Source organism: Athene noctua, chromosome 1 (genome assembly GCF_965140245.1).
Source record: "Athene noctua chromosome 1, bAthNoc1.hap1.1, whole genome shotgun sequence".
Lineage (NCBI taxonomy): Eukaryota > Metazoa > Chordata > Aves > Strigiformes > Strigidae > Athene > Athene noctua.
This window is the reverse complement of record NC_134037.1, coordinates 121,938,442-121,960,411: the sequence shown is the minus strand read 5'-3', so window position 1 is coordinate 121,960,411 and position 21,970 is coordinate 121,938,442. Positions and strand designations below refer to the sequence as shown.

The window sequence follows — 21,970 nt, the reverse complement described above, 5'->3', positions numbered from 1 at the left end:
GAAAAGGCTCCTTTTACTCCTGCACATGTGTGTGAGTTGAGTCCAAGGACACTGAAAAGCAAATACTGCCTGCCTGGCAATTAAGCAAAATCCTTCGCATCCAGGTAACTGCAGCAGAAAGGCAGGTTTTGTTACCAAATACAAGGCCTCACTGAGAAGCTGTGGTGGTTCTCTCTCAAAGACAAGCAAAGCATATCAAAGCATTCCAGAAGATAGCAGTAGAAGGTGAAATATTAAAAAAAAAACAAACAAAGCAAGCAGGATTCACTGGTTCAGTGGCAAAGGTGTGCGGCTTATTGCTACCCCCTTGACAGTGAAAGCTCAGGACCTCCTGGCATGACTGTATATACAGGAGGTTTCAGGAAGTTTGCTTATACATAATCATGTCCCTGATAGCAGAGATATACCTGAAATAATACTTCATTCTATCAGCATGTTCTGATCATCAGCCCTTCCATAAAGCAATGAAAAAACCTCTTTTACTTTAATCTACTTTCACCTTTCTTCCAGGCTTTGCCTGCCTTTCCCCAGTTGTCTTCTGTTCCCTTTCTCCTCCCAGAAAAACTCACTCTATTACCTCTAAATCTTCCCCTTTAGGCTTTACTAATCCTGTTTTAGTGACTCACATTCACAAATTCTTTCTCTTTGTCCCCCAATTTTTCTCCTGCTCTGATGCCCTGGTTAATCCTTTCTTTATCCCATATTCTGGTATCCCAGATGACAAATCCTTAATTTATCTGCTTGGTAGATTTAATCTTCAGAGATACCCAGAATTCCTACCTTCAACCCCTTTCCCCATCTCACATCTCTACTTTCAGATGCTCTCAATTCCTACCCCCACATCCTCCCCCCGCATCAATCTTCTTTACCTCTTCAGAGAGACATTTCATAGTGCCTGGTTTTCTGATCTGAGAGTACTGCAGCTACTGTGAGCAGAGAACAGAGGATATTCTGATGGCCCAAAGGGCTGTGGAAAGAAAGCTTGTATAATCATGCTGTTACACACAGCCCCTGACCGCTGCACTGAGGTGGGGCAAAAGCAGCAATAAATAAAACAGGCAGGGAGACGATGGGGTGGGGTATGATTTGAAGAAGCCACAAATTGCTTTCACGGTATAAAAAGGATGTAATGGTCAGTGGCAGCATATGTTATGCAACTAGCAGATAATAAGCAGGGCTGTAACTGCTCAAAGATTTCAGAAGAACCACCAGGCAGTAAATTGTGGACACTCCTGACTTAGTTTTGACATGTAAAATGAAAACAACATTAGCATTACTAGACAAAAAGGGGAATGTTTCACTCACTTTCACTATAGTCTCATATTCCATTTCTACTTCTGTTTTTCCTCTACTTCTTGTTCTTCTATGCTCTTTAAAACAAAACCAAGGATCATTTTAATTTGATGTGATTAACAATTACTCTAAGCTGAAATTATATAATTCTGTGCATTACAGTAAAATAACATCTCTTTAATCTATGCACTTAATGAAAAACAAAAGATTACTTCATGCTTCTGTGTGCCGGCTCATTAATATTTGACTAGGTACATGTTAGTCAGAGAAACCAGTCTATTTATCACAACCTGTCACTCCATACTAAAAGAGGACAATATTTCAACTGTGTTACGTGGGAGATGCGGGTTTAGTTGAAGTTGCAGCTTACACACATCACAAGAAGTGTCACTTTTTTTTCTGGGAGGGGGAAAGAAGCATGTCTCTGAAGGAAAAAAATCAGCATGAGCCATGCCGCCTGAAGTATGAGCTCGAAGAAATACCTCTGGCCATTGCAGCAGGAAGGCCTCAGACTGCCGCCATGCCGAATGACATGAACTCAGTGCAGTTTGGATCGAAAACCTTCAAGGACGTCACCAAGTGCTTACAAGGGTGGTGCTGCTCCTTCACGAGACAGCCTATTCCCTCTGAGTCAGTCTTGCACGAGTGCCTGAGCAGGACAAGGTGTGGGACACACTGCTGTTGGAGTTGTTACTACTGTTCACGTGCCTTCGTCCCGAGTTGGTGTTTATCTCTGGAGCTGAATCTTCTGTTTGACAGTTCAAAAGAGCAGCAGGATGATCAGACTGTCCCATCTACCTTAGAAGACTCTGCTGTGCTGCAGGCAGCTACACGCTGCTCAGAGCTGACTCACTGGGATAGCTGTGGTTCATCATGCACCACTGAGCACCCTGAAGTTAAACTTTTTCTCTGAAGAGGTCTAAGGTCTATATCAGAGAAGTCCTGAAGGTAGTCCAGCAGTAACCAAAAAGACCCAAGTCTTTTAGTTTGTGTGGTTACTAGAAGATGGCTATAAATTCACAGCCAGGAACTGAAAAAATGGGTGACTTCTTGGTTCTTGCTAAATGCAGTCTTTCAACAATATCGCTATGCCATTTTCAAGTGGCTGCAGTATGTTTCATCCTCTTTTGTTTCAAATTATCATGGTAACTGTCTTGTTTTATTCTATAATAAGTGTTATTTCAGTATGAAGTGATTTACTGCTTCATATGGAGAGTAATTGCATGAGTATATTTCCAAACTTGGTTCTGTTTGTAGAAGTTAAATCAAAGCTCTTCTGTGATACAGTTGGTGCCACTAAAATCTTGACACTCCCCACATCATATACTTTACCACAGTATTGTACTTACACTGTCCAGAAGCCAGAGATATCATGGCATCCTATATAATATGGTGCTATTAGGTGAGAGTCAGCCATGCAATAATTGCATGCAAGTTCACTGAGGTAAACTGTATTTTATCTTAGCTATCAAGTTTGTTACAAATAAAATTGAGAATCAAAACCTTTAAAAAGAAGTAGAAACAGACAATAGCACAAAATAGTTTCTCATTTAATTTTTAAAGATTAGCTAGCTTAATAACTGAAGTAGTACTTTTAAAATTTGTTACAAAATATTTCCTCTCAAAGCTTTTTCTTAAACTGAATATAATTTTTGAGTCAATTCCTTGGTAGTGGGGGAAGAAGCAGAACAATACGTTTGAGCACTGTGTCCTCATTTTACTTTCATGCAGATTCATAAATGCCTTCTAACTGAGTCACAATGGCAGGCAAAAAAATACAATTAGCTAACAATGTGGCTGGATTTGATTGAAATTCTGTGTAAGGAAAATTATGCCACCTTCTTATATTGTGTTGCAACAAATGAATGAAACCATTTTATTTATTTTCTCCTTGAACTCTCTCTCACCTTGGTAGCAGTAGGCTGTAAAGCTACTGCATTAACACTGACACAAATGGTGTTATAAGATACATGTTGGGTATAAGATGGTCAGGAAACGAGTGCCAGTGATTGTGGTAGCTTGCACCATTTTAACATGCAAAAGGAATCTAAACTATTAGCTGAGGAAGCAGAAGGTGACAGTTTGTAGCAGAAAAAATGTAGCAGCAAGAAGGTGAAATGTAAAGTGAAAAAAGAAAGCTACTTTGTTTTGCATAGTTCCTTATCACTTCTCCTGATGCACTTCATTTTTCTGTCCCTTTGATCTATATACTTCACTGGTTTTGTGCTCCCACCGACAGACAAATCAGATAAAGTGCCTTACTTAAAATTGGCAGTCTTTACAAAATTACATGTATGTTTGGAGCACACAAACATTTTGTTATTGTGGATGTTGGCCTAGTTACTTCAGTGAGGCTTGTAACAACTGAAGGCAGGTTAAGATTTCATTAGAAATTCCCTTAAAACCAGTCCTGGAAAACACGACTAAGCATCCTCTTGCTAAATTCCTTAGTTTGTGCAACATTATTACTTTTCCTTACATTTGGCACCATTTTTAGGCTGCCTCCCTGTGAAAGGACACATCTTGGTTTGTGAAAATGTGCGTCTACTTAGCATGCAGGTGACTGCAGGTATGTATTAGCTAGTGCTCACACGCCAGGATTTGGGTGTGCAAAGCAGGCACACATTTGGCAATATGCAGATTTTACCTACCTGGAGGATGAACATCAGGCTCAAAATAAGTAAACATTTCAAACAGAGCAACATCCAGAAATGGTAAAAAAACCCCCTCTACTTAATCAGACTTTTTCCCTTTGATTATTTATCAAAACACAGTCCACTGAAAGCAACAGAGATATCTGGATAGCATGAATTCCACAGTGACTGGAAACTATACGGTTACATGATACAACTACTCAGCTGTAATTGGGGTACACACCACTCAAACCCTGTATTGTTTGTAGAGCTTTTAACAATATAGTCTGTGCACTTGCACCATTACGATACTCCTGATCCAAATGTCGCTACGGTAGCAGACGTATATCATATATTATGCACACATATTTACCACAGGAGTGCTCACTAGTTTTGAAGCTCCGGGCATTGTCTTGCAGCATAAGAAAGAGAAAGTCAGAGAGAAACACAGGGATTAAAACAAACACCAAATTTCAAGGTCTTTTCTGTTCTGATGGTTGTGACTGTAGTTGTCATAATTACCTGGTCTTTAAAAACCCCAAGCAACTTCTTGATTCTAGGATGAGAAGGATCTTTCTGTATGTACAGACATTGCATTAAGCAGCTTTTTGTGAAATCTCTAATGCATAGATAATACAACACAGAAAACAGGTATACTTTCCCAAATTATAACTGAACAGCCAAATATCTATTGCTTTTATTAGTGCTGAGACATTTTAGAGAAGACACACATGAGAAGTAGACTGTAGAAGAACACTAATGACAGGGGGAAGTGTTAAACACTGTCTGCCATGTAAAGGCAATGTCTACCTAGTGCTAGCTTCCCAGCATTCTTCTGAAGACACTGGGCATCAGAAAGTCCAGAAATCAATCCAGTGCAAGTTCAAGCTTTGAATTGACGTTGAATATATATTCTGGTTTATCTGATTATCCTGAATGTGCCCTCCCTTGTGCAAAGGACCACAAAAAAGGCTGCATTTTGTATTTCTGGTTTCTAAGTTGTTGTGAAAAGCTGTGTGGTGTTCTCATTTACTGTGACATTACTATAAAGAACTATTTCCACAATTATTCCAGATTTATATTCTTGCTAGTGAGTAGGAATGTGGCACAGAATCTTGTCATTCACCACAGTAAATTGTGCTGACCTAACACCTCCAATCAAATGTTGCTAATATGACTATTCTTTACAATTATCTTTTGAGAACCTTTCAAAATACAGTGAAGAAAAGTGTATTGTATCAGGGAAAAGAAAAAGGGAATACTGCTTATCCACAAGAGCTGCCCCACAGCACATCATTTAGCTCTCTCAATAATTCATATCTCTCTCAGTTACTCAGCAACTTACATGTGTTGCTGTTGGCTCTGCTTTTGGCATACACTTAGAGTGTTTTCCAAGACCACAGCAGCACAAAATCACTATATTAAAGAAAGAAGAAAAGATTTTAAGAAGCAGTTTGAGGGGAAATGGAAAACTTTAAAGCAATGGTGCAACCAAGTGATTTCAGATTTTTAGAAATGAAACTTTCTAGCTCCTCCTGCTTCTGTATTATATTGCTCTTATCAAGGGTTTAGCTACCCAAAAGATGGCTCTTCGCTGGTGGCAATTAGGGGGACATGTCTCTGCTGAAACTCTGGCCAGCTGACTAAGAAGCAAGCAGTGCTCACTGGCAACTAAACCGGGGGAAAAACCAAAGCCATCTGGAAAACAGTATATACTGTCCATTAGTTAATCAATGGACCGAGTAAAAGTTTCTTGGTCTTTATGGAAAAATCTCTAGCCTAAATTTCTAAGCCATGACTCCTTTTCAAAATCTGCTTCCATCTGTGTTGTGTATTGTAGAGTTCATCTTGAAAATAATGTGCCAGATATGTTTTACATGAGTGTTCTTTATACATACATCTGCAAATAGAAGACTGAATAGCAAAACCGAGCAAAAAAAAAGGAAAAGAAAGGATAGAGGGCATATTTTCCCATGGGTGTCATGTACAGCAAGGTTGCACAAACAGACACTTAGGACAAAGTCTAGCTCATGGCAACACAGAAACAGTACAAAAAACATTTAAGGTAGCAACCTGCATTTGTATTTTGAAAGTTGTGAAATCTCACTACATTCTCATCTTCCTTGGACCAGAAAAGATCCCTATCACAGTAACAATCCACATGTAGGGTTGCTTACTAACCGATCCGAGGCTGGCTGTGAAGTAGACAGATGGAGGAAGAAACAAGAGAAAGAGAATCATCCTGGCTTTGATCTCACTCAGCAAAACAGTAAAACCAATTCAGATTAATTCTACTGAATGCCAGTGAAAATCACTGGTTTAACAACAGTTAAACCTATCATCATGCAATTTCACCTTTAAGTTACACATACACAGCCCAAGTGCAGCAAGAATAGTCTTCCTATGCACTCTATTTCTTCTCCTGCACAAGAAAAACACATTTCCATTTCTGCTTCCTATTGATTACTTTAGTTATAACATTTAAAAAAAAAAAAATCTACTATAATACAACAGCTCCATAAATGCCAGAAGATTAAGTCAGAATATGTATTTTTCAGCTCAACTCTCCCCACCGCGCCAACAAAACTCCCAAACCTCAATACAAGGTCCAGGCAGAGTGTTGCTGAAATTCTGTAGGTACAAAACATTTTATCTGCAACCTTTACTGTATGTAGAATAACATCTATTAGCTTGCAAGCTAGATAAAGATCAAGAGAATGGAAATTATTTCTCATAAACGTATTTCCATTAATGTAATGAATGTTAGATACAAAAAGTACAATCTAGGACTCTTTTATCCAGAGTTTGTGTCGCTCTGGTCAAGCACGAAGAGTTAATGCACTGAGTTAATGAGGCTGATGAGATTCTGTGAAGGTCTCACTGCATGACTTGAACGGAAAGTCTCAAAGACTGACTCATTGAGGACATAGGCTTGCACCACTCAAGTCAGTCTGAATTTTGCTACTGATATCTGTCAGAGTACATGAGAAGTTCACTCCCCACTCCATGGATGGATTTGGCAAATTGCCTTAGTCTAAGAGGTAGTCAGAAAACCCCTGTGAACCAACTACTCATCACAAAGGAGTCAAAATCACTTTAAAAATGGAAAGAATGCTAAGGGAGTCAGTATTGCTATAGCTAATCCACAACAGCAGGTTGGTGAGGGATTATTTTAGCGTTCATTAGTAGTTATGAAAGAATGCATTCCAGTCTGGTCAATGAAGGGGAATGAAAGAATCAAAAAGACTTAGATTACCATTGGGAGTGGGCTAAAAGAGAAAGGAAATACAGAAGCATATTGTATTTTTACTAGGCAGAATGTTTTTTTGTTATTATTCAGTAGGCTTAACTAAAATAACTAAGAATTCTTTCACTGGCTATGGTGACATGGCCACCAAGAGCCTACTACCTGCTTTCTTACATGATAATGGAGCTTTTTTAGCTGTTCTATAATGGTCCCTTTACTGTAAAGCTGAATTCTTGTCAGAGTACCAAGGTTCCTATTTAGAAAACAATCAGTGGTCACAAACCCTGTTATATCATAGGAGAGTACAAAGCTGTCAAAGACTTTATGCAAGAATCTACATTACTGAGGGCACTTTTCCTCTCATAAAGACTATATCACACATTCAAATAGTCCTTTGATACAGATTAAGTATCTCAATATTTCATGTTAAGCGATGCTGAATTCTCGCTCATCCTTTAAAACTCAAGTGTTACAAAGATGCATATATATGTATAAGAACTTAACAGACGGGTGCTGGGAAGCACCTCTGTTCTCTGAGGTGAACCACAAAACTAGAAGAAATCAGCTCAGCTCAGCTCTCTGCATCTACTGCAGACAGTAGGTTTCTGTCTGAACAATGCATAATTTTAACATAGGGTATATAGTGCCCAAAACTGGAAGTACTTGTCTGATGCCTAGTTAAGCATCAGCTAACCTAGTTATTTCTTTAAGAACACAGGCTGCAGCATTATTCTGTGATAGCTCAGTCTTCCCTCTGTCCTTAAAGTAAACAGGTCAAAGAGAGTAAAGCTCAAAAGCTTTTCAGTGAAACACACTCGTCCCAATTTGGCAAGTGTACCACATTATTTGATTGTCATAAAGTATTAATACATTGATTTTTAAAGTATTTTCAGGGGATGTAAAGGATCAAATGCTCTGATCTTGAAGGTGAAATGGAAAATGCTTTTCCATAAATGATACTAGAATTTGAAAAATTGCAAATTAAAGAAAATTCTTCTCCTATCCCAAAATGTCATTCCAAATCACACCAGTACATATTCAAAGTGATACCAATAACACCTCTGAAGTGATTATGAGCAAATGCCAGTGAAATTGAGATGAACATCAGGCAAATGGACATCTCATTGATTCAGTGTCTCATACAAGTGAAATAGTTTAGTCGTCTTATCTGACAAACTGATTTCCTTTGCAACTTTCAGTAAGTCATTTCACTGCTAAGCTCTCCACTCTTCCATCTGCAAAACTGTATGAAATATAAGTTATTAGTTAAAATTTTAATACTATTAGAATCTGAAAGCAATAGCATAGTCTTGTCTTACAGAGCTAGCATGATAACTTAGGCAATTTTAAGTCCTTCTCTAATGTTAAATATAGCAGATTTCACAGCTTTCCCTGCAGTAAAAGGAGATTTATTTACTACGAATGTTCAAAATGCAAATCCTTTTCCTAAGCAAGTGTCAGATAAAAGGATCTTTTACACAAACACCAAATCAAGAAAACATCATCTCCCAGAATTTCATTAAACATTAAATGATTGTGAAATAAACATATGAAAAATGTAGCTTTTTGATAAATTGTTATTAGTTCCATTTATTTTGTAAGATGCAATACATATGACAATTAGTTCTTCAAATGACTACATGGGGGAAGTCCCTTCTGTCCCAGTGCTTCATACTCTAAGATTAGCTCATTTGTTTGTGTCTAAGAACAGATTTTCAGCTTAATTTTTTTCTGAAATCAAAGTTAGCGTCAGACAGATAACGTAGCTACTGCTAATAAACTCAAGATGCCTTAATATCAATTTGCTCAATGGAAAATACTACTTATTTTGAACTAATTTAGTACAGCAGTACCTGTTCAAGATCAATTCACAGCAGACTATTTCCTATTTATTTCTAATTAAAATCATGGATTTCCTGTTCCAAACAGCATATAACCCTGAAAAATTAGCTACAAACCCCGTGTGTTATTGACTCAGCTGGTGGACTATGTCTAGACTTACCACCTAATTCTGAGGCTGATAAAAACAGCTACTCTAAGCAATGACAAAACGGCCAGAGTGAGGTCAGATGATGAGGGATTTGTCTTCTCAACATTATGAAGTGCAGAATGGCTTAACTGTGTTTTTTATGTCCAGCCTGAGGAGCCAAGAGCACAGGAGGCTGCAACTCTTTCTTGGCAGATTAAATTTGAGGACCACCCAGCCTTTCTGTCTCAATTCCAGCCCTTTCCGGCCTTGAAAAGAATAATAGTCTAGTTGTGTGCCAAGGAGATATCTGCAGGTGGCATCTGGGTTTGACCTCATCCACCCACACTTTTTTGTCAGGTCTATACAAAAATATTTTTGACTGATTGTGCTGGGTAGATACAGGCCAATTCTTTCACTTCTGGAACACAGTTATGTCAGAAAAGTACACAAGCATGGGAACAACTAAGAAAAATGGATGTATTGGAGCAGTCCTGAATTAAGGAAGATTCCACCCAATGCTTTCAGTACATTACTCCTGAGAATTCATGTTCCTGAGATTTGAGGAACTGCAGATTTACCAGGGAAGTAGTACACATTGGGCTCCATCATGATACCAACTTATCCAGAGGATAAGGAGAAGGGCAATACAATCACTGTCTCTTTTCACTATACCTCATTAACTGAAAGGCCATGCAATTACAGAAAGAGTGTGCATTACTTTTGCTTACTAGTAAATCAACTTATTTTTCTTCTTCAAAAATCTTTACCTCATTCCCACTGCAAAAGGCTAAAACCCGCTTAGGCTCATCTTAGGGCGATCTAATCAATCGGAGCAGCCTGAACCGCATTTCCACCAAGAAGTCTCAGTTTAGGATGCTATGCCAAAAGTGTATATACAAAGGGAAAAACCTTCTAGGAAGCAACCTGGAGACTTCAGAACAGGTGTGTCTTCAGAGTGTTGGCAAATCAGGTGCCAACAAATGCTTCTATTTTGCATGAAGTCCAGCATATCCTTGGTGAGACAGAAGTATGTCTCACTTAAAGCCTCCTCTAACACTTTTATTATATGTGCCCAGATAAGCTAGTTGCCTGAGCATAGTACATGTGGATAATTTTAGAGTTTAAATGTTATGAAAGATAACATTAACAACTGTCGGTCTGGAAGATTCCTAATTCTCAAAAGCTACAGTGATGCTTATCTCAGAGCAATAACATTCAGAGGCAATTATAAGAAGATCCAGACCAGAACTGTACCAGTTGGGGGCCAGCAGGTAAAATTCTCAAACCAGAAATAAGTAGAAGAACTCTTCATTCACCAGGTCAAGACTGTGATGACTGATGTTAGGGCACCACTACATTTTAAGATGTTGCATTGCGTCTTACAAGACTTACAAGGCAAACAAAAACCCTCAAGGCTTTATAAAGCAAGGCCTGAAAATTTACAGGTTCAAAAGAAACTCGATTTTAGAAGTGTCCAATTTTGTTACTAGCATTTTCTTTGACACACTAAAAATATTTATTCAAATAGCTGCCCCAGTGTATCTCTTATTAATTTCTTAGTTGTTGGATTTTTTTTAAACAGTGCTTGGAGATATTAATCACATTGCAAAAAAATAGATGTACAATTAATGTAATCCTGTTCAATGTATATTCACTAGTTTTAATAAGAAAGAAGTACTTCAAATTGTCTTTCATAACACAAGTGTTTAATTCTTGCTCAAACATTTATGCAATTCATTTGACTGAAAACTATGTTTAGGAAGCAACTGGGGGAGGGTCTTTTTTTTTGAGAGGCCCGTGCAGAACCGAGCATTTTAGGGTCTCCATTCCTGCACTGAGCTACTGCAAATTCATGAACACTTATAATTTTTTTAAGAGATGGAGTCCTACTCTATCTACAAAAATATAAGGAGGTTAAAGAACTCTTGTTATTTCAAATTTACTCAGGCTTCAGATTTTTTTCAGAAGGAGGGCTTCAGTTCAAATTTATGGATAACTTAAATCAGTTAGCTAAAGCAGATAGTATCCCTAGCAATCCTCCTTTTCTTACAGGCATGGCTGAGCAGATTCTGTATCTGTTTGCGAGTTGCTGTAGCTTAAATTAATTAAGTGCATTAATGTAATCGGCTGCCAAATGGAATTTACATTAACAGGCAGGACCACAAATAAGGAAGAAAGTTGGGGGTTACTTATCTCACTCAGCCAACTGCAGGGACAGGTAGGGCAGAAAGCTGAGGCCGGTGTTGGGTGCAGCTAACTCAGCATACAGTTCTCGAAGTGATCAAAGAATGAGAACCTACACATTGCCCGGGGAGTATGATCAAACGGCAACATTTTTGTTCCCTTCAACCTAATTTATTCAAGGACTTCAACAAGCCTGGTGAGCCAATAAAACTGATACTCTTATGAAAGGGAATTGGGAAGTGACAGTGGGCAATTACCTGCCCACTGTAAAACTCTGAAGCTGTTTAAATGACAGCTGTCCCAGGGCTCTGAGGAGTTGCCTCAACTGGGGTCAGTTTTGAGGCTGCTCAACGGTACTAACCACTGATGAAATGCAGACGTAATGGGAAGCGATATAAATGCAAACAAATATTTGCAATAGCACTTATCTGTGTTTCTTAATTAAAAATGCCATCAACTTAGTAATAATAAAATGAATATCAATATAATGCATGTGTTGATATTTAGAAGATGAAATGTACTTTTGTTGTTTAGATGACTAAACAATTCCTGTTCTTTGAAAACTTGAAACAGTCCTTCATTTATCTTCATCTCGTTTTCTGACATACCTTATTTATTTACATATGTCAGGGGAGAAACCTAATTTCTAAGGACATTTTCCAATTAACTTTCTTAATTAAAAGAAAAAGTTAGATTCAATTGATTTGTAAATAGTATTGTCTAAACCCACAAAATTCACTGATCCTGGGAAATGATTGAGAGTACACCTACACAAGTACAATCAGAAATGTTTCCCATCTTCAGTCTCCAGGTGCTACACATATTGTCTGTCATTCTGAATGCCTGCTCATTTTTGCCTGATTTGGAAACAATTTCATTTGCTCCCAAAGTCTCTAACATTATTAGGGAATTATTGTTCCCTTTGGTTTCTGTTAGTGCTATAAGCAAGCACTTACATGGAAGTATGCACTTAAAACTATTGGCTTTAATGAGTTTTAAGTTCTTCTCTGAATATGAGACTGTAACAAGAGTCTCTGTAGGGATCCAACTTCATGAAATTGTGCTAGAATCCAGTAATATCCTAGGAAATGTCTGCTGCTGCACTGCTTCCAACATCTGCCATTCAGAATGAGATCTTGAGAAATCAATGTAAGATTTCACAATTTCATGAGGGACTGTGATTTCATCTTGGGTTCAATGAAATCCTTAATGAAGTTAGTAGAAGTCTTTCAAATGATATCTTTGAAATTAAACCAGACTCATGAATAGGAACCTAGAGATCACACTGCTGTCTCTAACTTGTGATCAATTAGAAAAAGACTCATCCAACTAAGTAGTTCACAAGTACTGGAAAAAAGATTTAAATCCAACAAAGTGAAAAAAGATGATTGCAAACCACTTAAAAACACTAAACTTGCTTATTTCCCTAGCGCATTTATACCAAGTGAATAATCACACTCTTTGTGGATGCGAGGATATTTCACATCTAAAAATAACTTATGCTGTACACTGACTGCAAATCTAGATATACCCAAGGCAGCCTGTAGTTGCAGGTCAATTTACAATACTTACGTGAAATAAAAAAGAAAATTGGCTTAAAGCAAAATCGAACGTTACACTTTTCACATATCCACCATGGACATATGCTATGAGTTACTGTAAACTTTCTCTGAGACACAGGCATTTACATGAAGGTACTTCTTCACAGTTTTAGTACTAAACCAGATTTTTTCCTGTATGTTGAAAAAGTGATCTTCAGTGGACAAAAACAACTTTAAATTATGAGAATGTGTGTTATATTTCAACATTTGCCATTTCTCCTTTTGTAATGCCAGTTGACTTTCAGCAAGACAAATTCTCATCCTCAGACACATACAGGTGAGTCAACTGAACGTAACACAACTTCTTACACCCTTACCTAAATGTTGGCCTGAGACATTCTTTATTGTGGGCACAAACATACGGCTATCTCCTGCCCACATCCTGACTGTCTAACAACAGCTTCACACAACTTTTAAGCAGCAGTTTGCTTTGCTTTAGTCCTAGAGAAAGAGAACTAAATGTGGTTCAACACATTTACTGGGCAAGTAGTTTATATGTTCCCATAAAATGCTTTCAGAAATAACAATGATAATAATCATCACCATCATCATCATCAACTGGCAACTCCAATAGGCCCTAGCCATAACTGGAGAAGCCATGTAACGCCAAATTTTGAAGACAATTAGTTCACAGTATGTGAACACACATTTTAAATTAGCATGTTTGTGTGCAGACAACAGCATTGTATTCTCATTTTGTAGCGGCATTTTTAAGTGCATGAGTCATAGTGCAAGGAAGGCAGGCTGAGGAAACCTGATGGCTTCCACGCTTCACAGTGTTTCCTTTGTTTAAGAAGAAACATACTTCTGTTCAGGACAATGCAGAGTGAACTTCTTTGCTGTAGGTTTGGCATATGTTAAATCCATTTTGTAGATAGCACGAAACCTTAAAATCCATAAATCTGCCTTTCCCCATTTTTGTTTTTCATACAAGGGAAACTCTGACTTCATTGTTAATGCAGTCAACTAGGAAAACTTGAGTAGACCACAAAACTCCTTTGTGGGATTAGTGGTTTCAGAACAGGACTGGGAACCATCAGAACTGGATTCTAATTTTGTCATCCAGACATGTCACTCTGAAAGATGCTTAAGCCAAAGATTTCAAACATTGACACCTAAAGTACGGCAGCAAAATGCAAAGTGAACTATGCGCTCCAGCAAAGCCTTTAATACATGAAAAATGCTGTACTGTTTTGAGTTGGAAACAACACAGCGAAGTTTTACTGTACATTGTTTCCCTTTTTGAATTTTCTATTCCTTTTAGATTTTGGAGCCACAGATTCAAAACTCATGGCCAAATTTGTCTTGTTAGTGTCATTTCTATTTGCTGGATCAAGCGTCAGAGACTTCTAAAAACTGAGTGCTTCAAAAGCTACGTTTCCTTGGATAGTATCTGGAATCTCTCTTTTTAGCAGCAATTGACCATAATGAAACATTTTTGCTTTTGTTTGGTGCCTTCCACTTCATTTATACCTACTCTGAATTTCAGTGAATTCTCGGTCATTCACTGAGCTGCAAGTAAAGTAAACCCGGATTTGAAACTAAATGTAGCTACCACTGACAAACAGCAGACTACCAAACTGCTAGCAGTGGTCATAAGATTTCCTAAAATCCATAAATCTTACTTTTGTATTTTCCCTTGAAGTATTCTTGTGCTTGCAGGTAAACCTCCTGTAGTCTCTGCTCAGTGGACTAATCCTGTTACCAAGGTCACCTTTGCAGAGTTATATTTGCATCCAGCTGACGTTGATTCATGTTGCCAGATGGCTAAGGACAAAGCACAATCGCTCAACTCAATGTGTGACCTACTTACACGCCTAACAATCTGCTGTTTAATACTTTGGAAATGCATGGAGACTTTGATTAAAATTTTAATTTTGTTTCATAGTTAGCCCACATGTGGCATGTACATTTTGCATACCAGCTACATCTGTTCCAACAGGGCAATAGCATGATGCCTACGACTTCTTTCTAAAATGGGGCATATGAATGCATAAGTGTCATTTCCTAAAGGCACTCTCAAAAGTAATTACAAGTTATTGCTTTACATACGGACAACTAATGAAAAGTCAAGCACTCTCATGCTGGTACCACAGAAACAAATAATGACAACAGTAATATGTCAGCTCTTGGAAGGAAGAATGAAGACATGATACATACAAAATTCATGTAGGGTTTCTAATCAAATATATGGAAAGTCATGGGGAAACTGTCTGTGCTCAAAAGTCTCATTTACATTTACAGGGTAAGTGGGACAACATCATTTCTGCTTTAAGTACAATGTGAAGATATGCAAGAATACCAGAAGTGACATTTGGTCATCATAGGCCAGATTCCCCAAATTGCTTGGGGCTTTAGGAACGTAATACCAGAGTGAATCAGACCGAAGGCTGACTAAGACCTGCACTCTGCCTCTGCCCTTGACTACCACCAAATGCTGTACAAAGGTAAAAGAGCTCTAGAGTGGACATATGTAAAATAATTCCCACCTTCCAGTAGGCCTTCCTGGTCTTGATCTCTAGTAGTTAAAGAATGACTTAAGTTCTGGAGTTCACTTTTAAGTAAAGTTTTAGTTCCTTTCAAAGTACTGGTCAACAAGAATTTCAACTCTGAAAACATTTAGTTTCTCAAGTGGTCTCCAATCCTATTTTGAATCTACTTAGCTTTGACAGATTTTCAAGGGCTTGACACCTATAAATGAAGTTGAACTGTCAAAAGTCTTGAGCATGCAGCAGATCCTCTTGTGAAAGTTCACGGCCAGACCCTCAGGAGAGTTTAGCGTGGTATATGACGCTAGGCATATATAACTCAGTAACTCTTCTAAATGAAAACAGAATGCTTTTTATAGTAGAAATCCTCCAGACTATGAGAAAGTAAAGCAGAAACCAAAAAGCCTGCAGAGAAGCAAGTCTAATGTTGTATTATAGATTGAGGAGGAGGTGATAGATGGTAGTTGGACATCATCCCATCACATATTAATATTATTTATTCGGGGGTAAATGAGAAGGGAATGCCAAGTGCAGGGAGAGGCAGTTGTATATTCATAATGCAGAGAGCGCTAATGAGGTGATTATAGATAACAGAGTAAATGAAAATAATTGCCAGGACATCAATTAAAATAAAACTTTACCAGTTAAGCAAATGTTTTATTATTGAATAAAGATGTGAAGAGTTACACTCAGAATGTATCATTACATTATTTGGCATTCTCAAGTTCTCCTGGTGAATACTATCTGAAAGTAGACACTAAATCAGACTGAAGTGTGCTAAATGCAGAAGAGAACATTTCATGACAAGTTTTTCTGCAATTTGCAGGTCTTGTGAGCCTAATTTTCTCTAGCACCACAAGTTTTTTCCCCTCTCCCCATATCTCTGCAATGTTATTTTGCCAGCAGAATCACAGAAGGGTGCATATAGGAACACTTAGACCCTGCTGTGCACCTGATGTTTGCCACGTAGCCAGACTTGGTGTTATTTTTACCAAGAAATTCCCTGCTCCTCTAAGACTTGAAAGATGCCTGGAAAGAACATTCCAGTTATGGATGAGAGATAACTGAGATATCTTACAAAGCCAAACAAAACAAAACAAAAAGATGCTTATGAGCTTGTATGTATTATTTTCTCTACATTTATGTTTTATAGAAAAGATTTACCCAGGAAAGGAAGTCTCTTTCTGTTACTCTGCCATAAACTAAGTTTTGAGAGAGAAAATAACGCACACATATACAGAATCCCCCAAAAAAGTAGCAAAAAAATGACCATTCATGTAATTAATGAGAAAGCACAATAGTTCTGGAAAAAATACCAAGCACCCCTTTTTGAAATGAAAAATAAGATAATTCCCTTCTACCTTTGAAAACAAAAAAAGCCCAAACTCAAATTTTAAGTCAAATCTTCATGTGTAAATTGGAACTTTTACCATCCGTACCATCCGTAGAACAATAACTTGCTTCAAAAATACTTACTGTTTGTAGGAAGTATAATATAATTATTATGATTATCATATGAAAACACAAGTAGCTTTGTCCTGAGCAGTGCAAGAGCCTCAGACTCTGGTAGAAGCTGATCCTTGTGGCATAGGTCTAGATCCTGTCACTATGTTCATCTGGTGGACCTGATTCCACAGCTTCTGTTCTGCATTAACATTTTCATATGGAATGTCTTCAATTACAGGCACCAGATGCATGGCAGAAAGCCTGTTTTAGCCAGTGACCCTCTTACAAATTTAAGGTTGCATATTGCCGTCAACCCACAGCAAAGCTCCCACAGCTTTGCAGAGTCGAAGACCTGCCCAAAGAACCATGAGGTGACCTGACCTTCACTGAAAAGCAGTACTAGTTACAAGCACACATTATTATTTTTCTAGTTGCTGGACACCAAATATAATATAGCGTGGATAACACTTTACTGCATCCGATTAAAACTTCCAATGTCTTGTGTCCATTAGGGCTGTGCAGCAGAATAATAAACACATTCTAGTCCTAACAGCACACACTTAAGTGAATTCAAATAGGCCTCTCTCTGGGCTGCTTAGCAGAGAGCACCCTCTTCCTTTGCTGGGTCTAATTATTTTTCGACTTAAAAGTCTGTGGATGGGGCAAAGCGTCTGTTTAATTTGTTGTTGTGTGGGAAAGAGGCAAAGGTGTCTGTGACACTATGCTGTGCTTGGAAATTGTTTGCTCTTGGCACAGCCTGCAGTTTTTAAGCAAGATACCACAAAACCCAAACATAATTGAAAAGAGAATCCTTAAATGAGCACAGAGTAAACAGAGATGCTTCATTAGAAGTTATATCCCCTGACCCTGCTTTTGCTGTCAAATCCACCAATGTTTTTTCTCTTTGGCTCAACTTAAAAATTCATTATCTTTCCTAGAAAACACAAGTTGTTATGGTTATGTTAACAACACTTTGAAGAAAAGGGGTTTCTTTTGGCAAGTCTGTCTTCGAGAACATAGATGAACATAGCAAAAATCATACCTGCTTACTCTTTAGATCCTTCGAACAGCAGTTTGCAACTGCTCCACATGCACTGTAGCTTTATGTTTATATATGGGCTAAACTGACACATTCACAGGGAGCAACAGCAATGTCTGTAACAAGTCAAGTAAAGTGGAACAGCTTTTGAGGGGTTCTGTCACCCACTGACAAGATACAGCAGTAAGGGACTTGTGGACATGTGCAGGGATGTTGCAGATAACCAGCACCACGAAAAAGAAAGCCTGCAACGTATGAACACATTCTGAGCAAAGCTCAAACACTCCCTCACTCCCGTTATCACTAGAGCACAAAACATCTGTTGGTGTGGTGCCTTGAGGAGAAAGAGAACTCTGTCTGTCGCATTCCCCCAGCAGATACACACTCCCTACATTCTTTTCAAAGTCTGTAGTTATGCAATATTTCCATTTTAATAATGGAGAAAACAAAAGAAGTAGGTTAGATAAAATTTTGTTGAATTTAAAGGAGTAGAATCGTTATTTCAAAATGTTTCTGTTTTGTCCCAGTGATTTGTAAGAAATAATGACAAAACTAAAGTAGCAGACTTGAATTCTTTCTAATGATCTTTAACAAAGTCATGGAGACTGTTGGCTGTAGACGTGATGCAGGCAAAACCTTTTATTCTTACAACCCCACCTGCATTTAGGATTCAAGGCTGGAGTTCTGAGTGTTGGTCTGTGCTATGTTCTGCTATATTTGAGTTCAGAATAAAGATAGCAATGATAATTTGAGGTTACTCAATGGGCATTAGACATTATATTTTAATCACACTCTCAGGAGGCACAGAGCATGTTAGAAAATATCATTAGTTTTACCACTCAGCTGTGGTTTGAGACAATCACTAAGCAATCACAAAAGGATGAAATGTCTTAAACATTATGGAACTGGCATAAACTAGGAATAGTAATACAATTGAACAGCTTTGTTTGGGTTAGTGTTCTGCTTTGGTTTTTTGGAAGAGCTAGATGGATCACAGTTAGGATAGCTCTTTATTTAAGGAACAGAGCACACACCATAAATTAGAAAGTATAAATATTTAAAGTTTTGTTGAAAGTGTACACAACCAATCTATTACAGCTGAAGTCCTTTTTCTGGGCAATGGCTACAATAGATGTCCTTAAAAGTGATCACTTAATATAATATTGGTCAAACACCATGACAAACTTTGTTTCCATAATGGTGCACTAGAGAATTCTTTATTTTAAAGTGCCACATGTAATGCCTAAAATAAATCATAGGAGCAAAAAAATTTATACTATCCAAAAACCTTTGCTTGGACATATACTCCATGGCATCACTCTGTTAATCATACTGGAACTAAACAGAGCTGTTCATCAATTATTAACTCAAATGATCAACTGCTTCAAAGCTGTCAAGCCCGATGCCAGCTCTTTTCAGAACTGCACACTTGACCACAAGTTTAAATGTGCTTTTAGGGTTATAATGAAGAGTAAGCCAAAAGAAAAAAAGTGCCCAAAATCTTATAGCCAAGCAGCAGGAATTTCAAACAGTTCCCAACTGGGAAATGAATGAGAGTAGAAGAAGAACACAATCAAAACCAGCCTCCAGAATCATGTGCTTGGAGAACAGTCTAGTTCAGTAAGTCTACTAAAAAACCTCAAAAATGAAAGGATAGTAAAGGATGAAGGCACATGGAGAAGATCAGCACAGACTGAAAAGCACAGAGGTTTTTTCCTCTCTTCAAAGTGATTACAGAATAAATTCCAGAGTTTAAAACCATCATCTGTCTACCATGCATTTTCACCTATGTAAGATTTTTAAGTCATAAGCACTACGTTAAGGTTCCTATCATTTTTATCTCTCCACTGTCTGTAGAGCTGTTCCCAAGGACTTGAAAGCACTGTGATTGTGTCCCTAGAAGTGCGAGTGCCAGACCTTAATCACTCAGCTATAAAACGCGTCCCTCCCCTCTCACACCTTGTCATTTACCATCAGCTGTGATCTGGCGTGATGTATCATCTCTGGGAAACTCTACTCAGAGAAGCAGTTAACATTTGTCTTTATAAGCAAAGGAGAATGACCTTAATTTGTGCCCTCGCATGGCCAGTGAGCAGAGTGCAGAGGTGCGCTGGGTCCCAGCACTGTCCCGTCGAGTCTCAGCTCATCGCTGAGCACCTCACTGTCAGCTATCCCCAGGGATGGCCTTGTTCTGCTTGGAAACTGAAACTCTTGTTGCTTTCTGAAGACTGTGATCAAGTTTCTAGAGAATGTGCCATTTTTATACTTCTATACCCTGGCCTCTCTCTTTGCTTTGTCAGTAAAGGGATCCCACCTAATTTTCCATGGATGCACAGCAACAGCAGTTGAAATTTTTCTTTTTTCTGAGTAAAAGCTTCTTCAACCAGCTTTGGAGGCTAAGCAGATGCCGAGCAACAGAAATTCAGCTTTTGTTCTTATTGCATTAAAGAGCAAAACAGGAAAGCAAAACTTGGATGTATACCTAGTTTTAAGTTCACATAAGCAAAAAGACAGATGAAATATGACGTCTTTCTTCCTGACAATAAAACCTACCCTTTCTTACTTAAATAGTTACTCTTACAAATTTCTTAGATGCAAACTCTTAGTAATTTTTGAAAGGTAATGAGATATCTGACTGATCCAAAGACTTAGCTGCTTCATGCTAAAGGTATACAACAGAAATGACTGTCAGCAAAACTCAGATGTGAAGGGATAAAATGTACATCTGTAGCACAAGCCCCCGTCTGTCTGTCAGGATACATATCAATATATTGAAGACTCTTCTGTGCAAATGGAGTAATTCTTCCCATAATAAGTCTTAGAAAAGAAAATAATTTCAGCTGATGGCATGCAATGTAAAATTCACTTGTTTCTGTAGAGGAGTGGTTACTAAAATGTCGAATGTCACTCTTTAGCAGGGTTAACTTTAATTTAAGATCATGACTAAGGTCTTAATTTATCTCTTAAAATTTTACTTTTTCCAAACAACAGTCCTACATTAATGAATTTAAGCTGCTCTGGAATAGCATAAAACACTCAGAGCATATTGACAGCACTTTGTACTGCCAGGCAACAAAAGAGCTAAACAGGCTTCCCAAATTTCATCTTCTTCCTGCATCTCTAAGCATTCCCTTCCATATCATCACCTACAAACTATCCATATTGTGTTCTGATACACTTCCTGGTGTTTTCTTCCTTCTATTCTTGATGTTTCATTTTCCCTAGAAGCTGAAGAATATCTTCTAACAGAACTAATATATTTTTTTAAACATTTACCTTCCTCCATTTCTTATACAGGATTAAAACCTTAGGCTGCCTAAGCAAATATGCTCTTGTTTCATGTGCCTGCTGTCCATTCTTTTTGAAAGAAAGGAAATTCCCTGCGGACACGCACTGTGCCTCATTCACAATCCGGGGGTAGGTATAGGTGGCCATTTAGAAAGAGGACAGCTGGGACCAGAGAGTCTTTGTATGAGACTTTAGTGAGGTTTATGGAAAATGTGAAAGTATTGCAATCTAGTGTTATTAAATTCATTTAAGAGATAAATAAATAGCTAAGATAAATCACTTTTTTGTTATAAAGAGCCATTTTAAAATCTTCTGTAACAGGTAAAAACCCAAGAAGTGTTCTTCTAAAAAGATTGATTTTGCAGGCAAAAATTAGGTGCAGTAAAATTTTGAGAACATCCCATATTTGTTTTCACATACATCAGGAAAGTTTCACACCTGTCAGAGGAGTTGATCTCAATTCATCCTTTGCTTAAGAAATGTAATGGCTGTCTCCTTAATTAGAGACATTTGAGCTAGTTCTGCTGACACCATTTAAAACCCACACACTCAATATAATTTTTAATCAAAATATATGTCATAGGTCCTACTGGAATCTCTACAAGTTCTATGTTAATCTTCTTGTAGAGCAGGCATATAAAATGAATTAGGTGAATTGCTTCTTAGCACAATTTCATTCTCTCAAAGGACTAGAGGACTTGCACAGGTACACATATTTCTTGTAGATATCTAAAGTCAGTTGAGATGAGTCTTACCTGCAGTTTTGCACCTACTGCCCTTG

The 21,970-nt window shown here is 37.9% G+C and overlaps 1 protein-coding gene across 4 annotated transcripts in view; it reads right to left on the bottom strand.

The window, feature by feature from the left end:
* Window positions 1-21,970, bottom strand: part of PLCB1 (phospholipase C beta 1) — a 408,910-nt gene that overhangs the window by 22,431 nt on the left and 364,509 nt on the right. Inside the window, exon 32 of one of the 4 annotated variants that reach the window (XM_074912436.1) lies at window positions 1,306-1,370. The exons of the other annotated variants lie outside the window; for them this stretch is intronic. Coding sequence (XP_074768537.1) covers window positions 1,332-1,370 — 39 coding nt within the window. The 3' untranslated portion in view covers window positions 1,306-1,331. The remainder of the gene's footprint in view (window positions 1-1,305; window positions 1,371-21,970) is intronic. 4 annotated transcript variants of the gene reach the window in all.